Source organism: Magnolia sinica, chromosome 11 (genome assembly GCF_029962835.1).
Source record: "Magnolia sinica isolate HGM2019 chromosome 11, MsV1, whole genome shotgun sequence".
Classification (NCBI taxonomy): domain Eukaryota; kingdom Viridiplantae; phylum Streptophyta; class Magnoliopsida; order Magnoliales; family Magnoliaceae; genus Magnolia; species Magnolia sinica.
Window position 1 is genome coordinate 67,209,756 of NC_080583.1, and position 12,347 is coordinate 67,222,102.

Below are 12,347 nucleotides of genomic sequence, written 5' to 3' on the forward strand. Positions count from 1 at the left end.
CTTGGAAGTCCCGCTTGAGGTAAAATGACCCATTTACTCTTAGTTTTTCATCGAATTATGTCCCATACCGAGCCCATTAGCCAATAAGGTGTCATAATGTGGCACACCCACGCGCTCGGCCAATCACATCCCTTAGAGCCTCCTTTAGCCCATAGACTTTGCAAAAATCACCAAAATGCCACCCCAAAATAATTATAGATACCATTTCACTTTTCATTTTCAAATCATCCTCCATTCACCAAGCTTCTTCCTCCATACTTAAGGAAGTGAAGAAGAGAGAGGGATAGTGGGTCTAGCCCATCAATCCACCAACGAGATGAAAAGAGTGTAAGAGAGGAATCCTTCTAACCTTAGGTCAGTCCGATCAAGCCTAAAATCCAACCAGCCACTAGAAAGGATGATCTAACTTGCTCCAATCACATCCCTTAGAGCCTTCTCTGGTTTAAAGTTCATGGCTTAGCCAACTGCGAAAATTTGAAGTAACTATCTACTGGCGACTCCGAGACAAATATAAAATACCCCAAGTCTCAATTATATAAGAAAACTTGAAAAATCCCTTGTGAGCATGTTCCATCTACCATTTGGCGTTCATAGATGCCTTTTAGCAAGCTGTTGTCGGTGGAGATGGGCTCTATTATTCATCCACACTTTATCTCACTTCTGGAGTGGTGGCAGCCTCTGTAAAAATTCAATGGTAGGACCTATAAAAAAAATTTGAACAGTGCATGCCTCTCTCTTAGTTGTTTCCTTTGATTTGGACTAGCAGAATCACATTTTAGCCTTATTTCACCTTGGATATAATTTTGGATGACACATCTAATGGTTGTAGTGAATTTCTTGTAAACATATTAGTGGGCCATGTAAAAAATCAAAGGTGGGTGTCCCTCTCCCAAACTATTTTCCTTCAAATGGCCCACTTCAATTAAAGACAAGGCCAATTTTTAGACCCCATGGTTAAAATAGGATGACTCACCTGGTGATCGATCAGGGTGGATTTCACTTGGATCCTTACTCTCTGGTGGTAGACTTTCAGGAGTTTCAACACCCGGTCAAGGGCTCGAGTATCCATAGGTGGTGAAATCCCACTGCGGCGTGAGTGTGCGGGGTGTGTGTGCGTGTGTATAAAAAAAAGGTAGATTTCACTTAAACTTCACTGGGGAGCTCACTTCAGCTAGCCACCCCTCAAAACTGTACAGGAGGTCTCTTGTGGACTGGTGTGCTACACACATACACACATATGTACATATACGTATATATTATACGTGATAGATTGCAAACTCCCATATCTGTTCCATTGAAAATGTCTAGTATAAATACATGTACACTAGCCTATAATTGGTAGTGTAGTACGACGTAGTACAATGTAGTACAATGACTATCTATGATATGTACAATCAGCAAGATTCCCAAAATCCTAACCAACATCCATCATGGTCATGGATGTGCCATTACGCGCCCTCAAGCTGACCGAGTGGGAACAAACGGTGAGCTTGGTAAGAAGAAGATGAAAGCGACCGGAGGATAGTCCCTTGGTGAATAGGTTTGCGGGGTTATCGACGGTGGAGACATAATGAACCCGAAGAAGATTCCGCAAGACTTTCTCTCGAACGAAATGATAGTCGACCTCAATGTGTTTAGTGCGAGCATGAAAGACTGGGTTGGCTACAAGAGAAAGTGCACCAAGGTTGTCACAGTGCAGAATTGGGGAAGTCGCCAAAAAAAATGTATATCCGGAAGAATTGATTGGACCCATAGGATTTCTGCAGTTGTGTGAGCAAGGGCTCTATACTCTGCCTCCGTAGAGGAGCGTGCAACGGTAGGTTGTTTTTTGGCAGACCAGGAAATAGCATTAGGACCCAGAAATAGACAATACCCTGTCATAGAGCGGCGGTCATCGGGATTTCCTGCCCAGTCAACATCACAGTAGGTATGGAGGCTAATTTGGGAGGAGGCCCGAGTGAATGTAAGGCCACGATGAAGAGTGCCTTTCAGATATCTGAGAATCCTTTTGATGGCCATCCAGTGAGCAGTGGTGGGAGAATGCATAAATTGGGCCACCTGATTAACAGAGAAAGCAATATTTGGGCGATTCATGGAGAGATATTGTAGGCTACCAACAATACTCCGAAATTTTGTGCCATCTGGTAAAGGGTCAACCTCATGTCTGGAGAGTTTGGAACCAGTGGCAATGGGTGTTTTCACTGGTTTTGCTTCATGCATGTTAGAGCGAATGAGTAGGTCAGTGATCTACTTAGTTTGACGTAGAGTCATGGAATTTTGTGAGCAGGAGACTTGAATACCCAAGAAGTAGGACAAGGATCCGAGATCCTTCATAGTGAAATGAGTGCTCATTTGGGAGATAAGACTGGAGATGTCCTTGAGGCAATTCTCTGTGATAATCATGTCATCGACGTAAATGAGCACTAAAGTAATGGAACCATTCCTCTCGCGGATAAATAAAGAGGTGTCCGCGGACGAGGACACAAAGTGAGCATCTGTCAAAAATTGTGTCAGGTGATGAAACCAGGCCCGTGGCACTTGTTTGAGTCCATAGAGGGCTTTATGTAAACGACAAACGTAGTGAGGATGTTGAGGATCCACAAAGCCGGGAGGCTAAGTCATGTAAACCCCCTCCTGCAGGTGCCCATGTAGAAATGCATTTTGGACATCGAGTTGTTGGATGTGCCATTGGAATTGAACTGCCAATGAGAGAACAAGACGAATGGTAGTTGGTTTGACCACTGGGCTGAAAGTGTCTGTGTAGTCAATTTCAGGTTGCTGATGATAGCATTTTGCGACGAGGTGAGCTTTATAACGCTCAATAGAACTGTCGGATTTTTGCTTGATTTTGTACACCCAATGACACCCAACAATATTTTGTCCACTTGTGGGGGAACCCAAGACCAAGTTCCAGTTTGTATGAGGGCATCAATCTCTCTAGCCATTGCATTGCACCATTTTGCTACCTTTGAAGCATGAGTAAAGGATGAAGAGGGGGGGGGGGGGGGGGGGGGGATGGTAGTAATGAGGGCATATTTGGGGTTGGGTTTGCAGGTGCCGGCTTTGAGACAAGTAACCATGGGATGAGACAGATGAGCGGCAAGGTGGGTGGGGGGTAGATGCATGTGTAGTCGTAGGTAAGGTGCTAGATGATGGAGGAGATGGTGCTAATGGAGAAAGAATCAGCGAATTCGGTGGTGGTGGTTGCGGGATGTAAGAATTGTATGGAAAAATAGATTCATCAAAGACAACATGCCATGAAATATAAGTGCGACCAATGGGGGCATGAAGGCATTTATACCCTTTGTGTTGCTGACTATAACCAATGACAACGCATTGGGATGTGTGAAATTCCAATTTGTGTTTATTGTATGGTCGCAAGTAAGGATAGCAGGCACAGCCAAAAGTACGAAGGATGGTGTAGTCAGGCATCTAATGAAAGAGCTTTTGCCATAAAGAGATGTGATTAAGGACATGCAGGGGAAGACGATTAATTAGAAACACAGCTGTTTAAAATACCTCATCCCAAAAGGTATGTGGTAGATGAGCATGAGCAAGTAGAGAAAGACCCATTTCAACAATGTGTTGGTGCTTACGCTCAACTACCCCATTTTATTTGGGGGTGTGAGGAAACGTCAACCTGTGGGAAATGCCATGCAGAGATAGCAAGGTCTTAAATTGAGAACTTGTAAATTCACCCCTGCCGTCGGTCTGAACGGCTTTAATCTTAGTATTGAGACGATTTTCAACATGCCGTTTGAAATGAAGAAAGGAATCAAATACCTTGCATTTAAGCTGTAGGGGAAAAAATCAGCAGAATTTACTGTAATCATCAACAATAGAGAGATAGTATCGAAATCCATTATTAGAGACAATTGGGGATGATCCCCAGAGATCACAGTGTAAGAGTTCTAAAGGAAAAGATGAAATAGAATGGGATAAAGAGAAGGGCAGACGTGAACTCTTTCCAAGTTGGCAAGAGTGGCAGACCGAATTGTGCCAGAGGAGCTTGTGAAGGGAAGGGCTTTGGCAGAAAGGAGAAGTTGCAACGTATGTTTGGCGGGATGACCCAAGCAAGTATGCCAGCATGTAGGAGTGACACGTTCACCAACGAATGCTTGAAGAGACGAGACGAGACGAGAAAGGGATTCCGATTTATTAGGATGGTGTAAAGACCATTTTTACTCCGGCCTTGAAATAAGATCTTCCCCGTGCGCATGTCCTTGACATAAATCAGGATGAAATTCAAAAAAAAACAATTGTGATCAGTGCTAAACTGATGGACAGAGAGAAGATTTTTTAAAATGTCAGGGACATGAAGAACATTGAGTAGAAGAAAGGTGCTAGTAGGGGTAGAAAGAAGGGAAGAACCTTAATGTGAGATGGGGAGGGCAGCACCATCTACGGCAACACGATCAAGGCCAATGTAGTGAGATTGGAGAGATAGGTTGGAGAGATCATAGGTGAGATGTTGGTTTGCACCAATATCCGGGTACCATACATCATTAGTTGGGGCAGAAATAGAAGCATGAAAGGCATTGAGAGAGTGAGGAGGGTCCCTTCCTTGGTAGGCATGATTCATACGATGATAGCAATCCAAAGCAGTATGACCAACTCTAGTGCAAATCTGGCACGTCGGACGACCATTGGTGGACGAGGGGTGGAAGTGTCCTCGAGGAGGACCGCCTTGGGCATGGCGTCCTCTCCCACGAAAACGTCCTCAGGAAAATGTTCCTCTACCCGAGGAAAAGCCGCGTGGAGGTTGATTGTTGGTACGGGTAGCGACGAAGGTTATGGGTGTGTCAGTGTTGGAGGCTGATAAGCGAAGCTCCTCTGTGATGAGAGCGCCATAAAGCTCCATCATGGTGATGGGGGGTTTCTAATGCAAGACAGAAATAACAAATGACCCATACTTGGGGCCAAGGCATTCCAGAATGTAGGTGATGAGTTCAAAGTTGTCGACTGGTTTACCTAATGCCGCAAGTTTGTCTGCAGTTGTCTTGAATTTTTGCAGATATTCGATGGTGGGAGTAGAGCCCTTTTTTGTCGTTTGCAATTGCCGACGAAAGTACATGACCTGAGCATGAGACTGAGATAAGAAAAGTTGTTCAAGCGCAGTCCAGACTGACTAAGAGGAAGATAAACTGACAACTTGAGCTAGGATGCCTTCCGTTAATGTAGCATTGATCCAACTAAGTAGTGCTTGATCTCGCTTGAACCAAGTAATATAATCTGCATTGAGTACTTTGGTAGAGGTAGAATCATCCTTGGAAGAGAGAATATACTCAGGAGGACATGGATCTGAACCATCAACAAGGCTGAATAGACCGTTACTTTTAAGAATAGGAAGAAATTGAGATTTCCAGAGGAGGTAATTGTAAGAATCCAGTTTGATGCTCACTAACTGAGCAATATTTGGGAAGGTAGACGAAATAGCCATGGAGAAGAACTGAGGACAATGAGCAACGTCAACACGGAGAGTTGGTGCGCATGGTGGTTGCTGAGATAGAAGGAGAATCCTCTTGGTGTGACTGGGATTTGAGAAGAATCAAGGTGGACAGCGCTGATCGATTCGTGCGGATACGCTGGACACATGTTTCCAAAAGAGAGAGAGAATATGATCTTTGGGAAAAGAAAGGGTATTAAATCCTGATCCCAGGATTAGGAAAGGGAGTCGTAACCCTCTATAACTTTGATACCATGATAGATTGCAAACTCTCATATCTGTTCCATTGAAAATGTCTAGTATAAATACATGTGCACTAGCCTATAATTGGTAGTGTAGTATGACGTAGTACAATGTAGTACAGTGACTATCTATGGTATGTACAATCAGCAAGTGACGCAGGGATGAACGTGATGAGGATAACTACCCCGAATCCACGGAGCTTCTCTGGACTCTTCACAGAGACTTCTCGAATCCACGAGGAAAAGAAAGCAGAGAATAGAAATAAATTCTAATAAATTCGAAATTGATTAATTGATGAATAAAAATGAGTTCACAACCCTTTAAATAGGGCTACCAAGCAATGGGAAAGAAATTAGAAGCAAACTACAACTCAAACTCTTAGAATCCGCGACTTACTATAAATAGTAAACTTACTATTTATAGACGGTCGTGATGTCTACTAGTGCGCAAGGTTTTCGGCCAAAAATAGTAAGTGTCCTATTTGGCTTCACCAAACCGTTCTCCTAATTATTCTAAGCTCTTTTCACGTTGGACGCAACTCCTAAAGCCCGACGGATGAAGAGTTATAATCAAACTAAAACTTACTATTTATAGTAAAAACAAAATTAAAACGGGGAAACGACCATCGATCCAGGGGTTTTTCGCAATTCCGGGCTGCGCAACCCGGCGTAGCGGGTTGGTTGGCTTCAGTAGCTCGTTCTACCCCAAAATCATATATTTTACGTCAGATAACTCATTCCGGATTGCAAGATACGCCCGATTTAAGGTTCGATGGTCTGGATCACTTCTGTCGTCGACCGGGCCTTTTCTGATCCATCTTGGCCATGTAATTGTCTGCGACCCGCTCTACATCAGTCTCCTCCACTTCAAAAGAACTCGTCCTCGAGTTCTTGTCATGCTCTGGTTCATGATACTCGGTTAGGTCCGCGACATTGAAAGTCTGTGAGATTGCCATGTCATCTGGAAGATCAACAATATAAGCGTTATCATTAATCTTTCGGATGATTGGGATGGGTCCAATCTTCTTATTTTTCAACTTGTTGTACGTCCCGGTCGGAAATCTCTCTTTGCGCAGATGGACCATAACGCGGTCGCCCACCTCGAACACTTTTTGTCGCCGATGCTTGTCCGCTTGTTCCTTGTACTTCTCGTTCGAGGCATGTAGCTTGGTCTGCACTTTTGCATGGATGCCCATGATCTTGTCTGCCATATGTTCTGCTGCAATGCTCGTGCTTGGGTGCTTGGGCAGAGGGACCAAGTCAAGTGTGTGGCGAGGCACTCGTCCGTATATAATCTGGAATGGTGATCTCCCTGTTGAGCGGTTCACCATGTTGTTGAATGCAAACTCTGCTTGAGACAAGGCCAAGTCCCACTGCTTCGGTTTTTCTCCTGAAATATAGTGAAGGAGTTCCCAACGTGCGATTCACAACTTCGGTCCGCCCATCGATCTGTGGTAAGCACTACTGAATTGAAGTCGTGTATCGAATCGATTCCATAAAGTCCGCCAAAAATGGCTAATGAACTTCGTGTCACGATCGGAAGTAATGGTCTTGGGGACCCCGTGTAGCCGTACGACCTCCCTAAAAAATAAATTCGCCACGTGTGTTGCATCGAGGGTCTTCTTGCATGGGATAAAGTGCGCCATCTTAGAGAAACGATCTACCACCACGAACACCGAATCCATGCCACGTTGTGTTCGTGGGAGACCAAGCACGAAGTCCATTGATAAATCCTCCCAAGGACCGTCAGGAACAGGTAACGGGGTGTAGAGGCCCGTATTCTGAGACTGCCCCTTGGAGGTCTGACAAACATGACAACGTTGTACGGCTTTTCCCACATCACGTACTAACTGCGGCCAGTAATACCGTTCTTCCACAAGATCTCGCGTCTTGTCTCGCCCCAGGTGTCCACCAAGGCCACCTCCATGTAGCTCCTGAATAATCTGCTCCCTCAGAGAACTTTAGGGGATGCACAATCGATTCCCTTTGAAGAGAAAATCGTCCTGTATATGAAGGTCACTGGGGTGACCTTCTTGACACTTCATCCAAGAATCTTTGAAGTCCTCATCCTCGGCATACAGCTCCTTGAGACAGTCGAAACCGACTACCTCGTTGCTCATTGTAACTAGTAGTGATGCACGACGGCTAAGTGCATCAGCCACCTTGTTCTGCTGCCCTGACTTGTGCTTCAGAACGAACGTGAATTCCTGTAAAAACGCAACCCATCTAGCATGCACACGGTTCACATTAGTTTGACTATTAATAAACTTTAATACTTAATGGTCAGTATACAAAACAAACTCTCTTTTAATCAAAAAATGCCGCCAATGTCACAGCGACTGAACAACTGCGTACAACTCAAGCTTATACATTGACCACTTCTTTCGAGCTTCATTAAGCTTCTCGCTATAGAAAGCTACGGCCTACCTTCCTGTGATAATACTCCTCCAATTCCGACGTATGAAGCGTCACATTCAACCTCAAATAATTTGTCGACATTAGGAAGCACCAAGACCGGTGTTGTAGACAAACGATGCTTGATCTCATGAAAGCTCTTATCAGCTTTATCGGTCCACTGAAACGGGCCTTTTTTCATGCAATCTGTTATAGGCGCGACTATGGTGCTAAAATCTCGCACAAATCGACGATAGAAAGTCGCCAACCCATGAAAACTCCTCACCTCATGAATGTTTGTCGGGATCGGCCATTCCCTAATAGCTCGCACCTTTTCATCGTCCACACGAATACCTGCGGATGTTACAACAAATCCTAAAAACAACAGGCTGTCAGTTAAAAAACTACACTTCTTCAAGTTGAGGTACAACTTGTTAATTTGTAGGACCTGTAGCACCTGCCTGAGATGTTTCCTGTGCTCCGCCTCATCCTGGCTATATATCAATATATCATCAAAATATACTACCACAAATCGGCCAGTGAATGGTTTTAGAACTTGATTCATTAAACGCATAAAAGTACTTGGTGCGTTCGATAGGCCGAAGGGCATGACCAGCCACTCATACAACCCTTCCTTGGTCTTGAATGCCGTTTTCCACTCATCACCGGGTCGAATACGAATCTGATGGTACCCGCTCCTTAGATCTAGTTTAGAGAACACCTTGGCCCCTTCTAACATATCGAGCATGTCGTCCAACCGTGGTATTGGAAACCGATATTTGATGGTAATTTTGTTGATTGCTCGGTTGTCGACACACATGCGCCAGCTTCCATCTCTCTTTGGCATTAATAATGCTGGTACGGCACATGGGCTCATGCTCTCTCTCAAGAGACCCTTACGGATCAATTCCTCCACTTGCCCCTGAAGTATCTCACACTCCTTCGGACTCATCCGATAATGAGGGCGATTGGGCAGGCTAGCCCCAGGGACGAGGTCTATGTGATGTTGGATGTCCCTCATGGGGGGCAATCCATCAGGTAAATCCTCAGGCCAGACTTCTTTGAATTCGTTTAGCAACAGTCTTAAACTTGAAGGGATGTTTGAGGGTTCCTCTTCCTCGCCCTTTACTACTACGGCGTATACCTCGCCAGTTTCCTTGGATTCCTCCATGAAATTTCGAATGGTCAAGAGGAATTTTCCTCCACTTTAGAGGCTTTAGGGTGGTTCTCTGGTGCCATAGGGGCAAGGATTATTTTTCGACTATCCTTGACGAATACGTAAACATTATCTCGTCCCCGATGGGTCGCATCACGGTCCGACTGCCAGGGTCGACCGAGTAACATATGACAAGCTTCCATATCGACCACGTCACAAAGTATTTGATCCTTATAATTTTTGCCAATTGAAAACGAGATAGTGCATTGTTCAGTTACCTTGGTCTCATTCACCTTTTTTATCCAACCAATAGAGTATGGGGAAGGATGCTTCATCGTTGGTAGCCGCAACTTGTCCACCATTACTCTCGAGACGATATTTTCGCTACTAACACTGTCTATGATCACATCACAGACCTTTCCGTTGACGGTGCACCGAGTACGAAATATATTGTGTCGCTGTGGATGTAATTCCTTTCTTGGGGCATACAGTAATCGCCTCACAACTAGAAATTCGCCACGATCTTCGCCCGTCACTTCATCGCCACTTGCTATTTTCTTCAATGGTTTGTTCATGTTCATCAAAGCGATGGTCTTCTTCGCGGCCTCATCTTCGATGCCCCCTTCGTTTATAGTCAAGTGCGCTGGACGTTGAGGACAAGTGTTTGATAAGTGGCCTGGTTGGGCACAATGGTAACAATTATTCGACCTTGGCCGAGTATAAGGATTTGGAATCCTACTCGGACTGTTGTGGGTGCCGCACGTTGAGGTCTGGATGAGCCGCTCCCGTATCACGGTTTGCGGTTGTAGGAAGTTGAGGTCCTGGATCTTTTCCTTGGCAGCACTGGATTCTGCGTGGGACCCGTCATGGGGGTCGATTTGAAGGATATTGACGAGCAGGAGCTCTTGCAAGTTGTGTTTCGCCCTACCCGCCAATTGAATCGCTTCATCCACCGTCCCGATTGGGTACATCTGAACTCGACTGAATTGTCGGCCGCAACCCACCTATAAATCGTGCCACCTTCTCTGACTCAGATTCTGCAGATCGTTTCGTGTAGCCAACCGTTGAAATTCTTCGATGTAATCTTAACGATTGCTTTACCCTGTCGATAATTTTGATATTGTTGGAATAATATCTGCCCATAATCACTAGGGAGAAATCGAGATCGAAGAAGACGTCTCATCCGTGGCCATGATGAGATGGGCGCCTTGTTCTGGCGGGCTCGTGAGAGTTGTAATTGTTCCCACCATGCAGAAGCACCAGATTTTAATTTAAACGCTACCAATTTTACCCTTTTATGATCTGGCACGTCCATGTAATCAAAATATCTCTCTACTTCGGCTAGCCAATCGAGAAAATCTTCTATACGTAATAAACCATTAAAACTAGGAAGTTCAGCCTTACCTCGATAGTCTCTTTCAGCACGATCTAGATGATCACCTCCATGGATTGGTCGTCGAGCAAAACCCTCATTAAGGTCCTCGTCGCTAGAACTTGAATCATCTGGTGTAGCCCTACGGTTTGCCACTGGTAGTGCTCTACGAAAATCGGGATTGTGTCGTACAGCAACCATGGGTGGTGGAGCCACCATGGGTGGTGGAGCACCGCCTAGGGCTCGGGGCGGAAGTAGCGCATCCGCAAGACGGTCGAGAGTTGCCTGCAGCCCTTGCATGGTCAACTGACTCTCCCGGTGGAAAGCTTCCATTCTTTCCGAAAGATAACGAATCCCTGGATCACCGTCCACAGGATTTTGATTCATACCTTCGTTGTTTGCCATCGGCCCGAGGGAAATCCTCGCTTTGATACCAATTGACGCAGGGATGAACGTGATGAGGATAACTACCCCGAATCCACGGAGCTTCTCTGGACTCTTCACAGAGACTTCTCGAATCCACGAGGAAAAGAAAGCAGAGAATAGAAATAAATTCTAATAAATTCGAAATTGATTAATTGATGAATAAAAACGAGTTCACAACCCTTTAAATAGGGCTACCAAGCAATGGGAAAGAAATTAGAAGCAAACTACAACTCAAACTCTTAGAATCCGCGACTTACTATAAATAGTAAACTTACTATTTATAGATGGTCGTGATGTCTACTAGTGCGCAAGGTTTTCGGCCAAAAATAGTAAGTGTCCTATTTGGCTTCACCAAACCGTTCTCCTAATTATTCTAAGCTCTTTTCACGTTGGACGCAACTCCTAAAGCCCGACGGATGAAGAGTTATAATCAAACTAAAACTTACTATTTATAGTAAAAACAAAATTAAAACGGGGAAACGACCATCGATCCAGGGGTTTTTCGCAATTCCGGGCTGCGCAAGCCGGCGTAGCGGGGTTGGTTGGCTTCAGTAGCTCGTTCTACCCCAAAATCATATATTTTACGTCAGATAACTCATTCCGGATTGCAAGATACGCCCGATTTAAGGTTCGATGGTCTGGATCACTTCTGTCGTCGACCGGGCCTTTTCTGATCCATCTTGGCCATGTAATTGTCTGCGACCCGCTCTACATCAGCAAGATTCCCAAAATCCGACCCAACATCCATCATGATCGTGGATGTGCCATTAATACGTATATGTACATATGCATGTGTGTGTGTAAGAAAAACATAGCGTGCATACATTTACATACACATTCACATTACCTACAAAATGTACAATTAAAAGAATAATTAAAATACAGAAAGCATTCAATATTTGGTACATAAATCAAAGATAGGATGGCAAGGATCTTCTAGTCTGTTAGATAGTCGCACAATGGTCAATCCACTGTGAGGTACATCAGACCAATTGGTGTGGATAACAGGACCATGAACAAACTTGTGCAGATTGAAAATAGAGGAGTCTCATAGTATATATAACAACTGATTGCAGAGTTGATCATTCAGGCCTTTCAATTCATAGATGTGGATCTTGGACCTATGAACGGGAATATCCCCGATCCGCACAAAGAAAAAAGGAAGTGACTTAGACAAAAAGAAATGAAGTGAATTAGATAAACCAAAGGTTGAGAATCACTTAAGTCCTCAGTAAAATCACTAATGTTACAATAATTTTCGGATCTTATGATATTCCTTCTCGCTCAAAATCATAACAAAATAGCTAGTAC

General features: G+C 44.5%; 1 protein-coding gene across 1 annotated transcript; it reads right to left on the reverse strand.

Annotated features, from left to right (window-relative positions):
* Window positions 1–1,662: 1,662 nt before the first annotated feature.
* LOC131218144 (uncharacterized mitochondrial protein AtMg00810-like) lies at window positions 1,663–2,220 on the reverse strand. Its single transcript, XM_058212823.1, has one exon. The coding sequence runs from the start codon at window positions 2,218–2,220 to the stop codon at window positions 1,663–1,665; it is 558 nt and encodes a 185-aa protein (XP_058068806.1).
* Window positions 2,221–12,347: the final 10,127 nt, after the last annotated feature.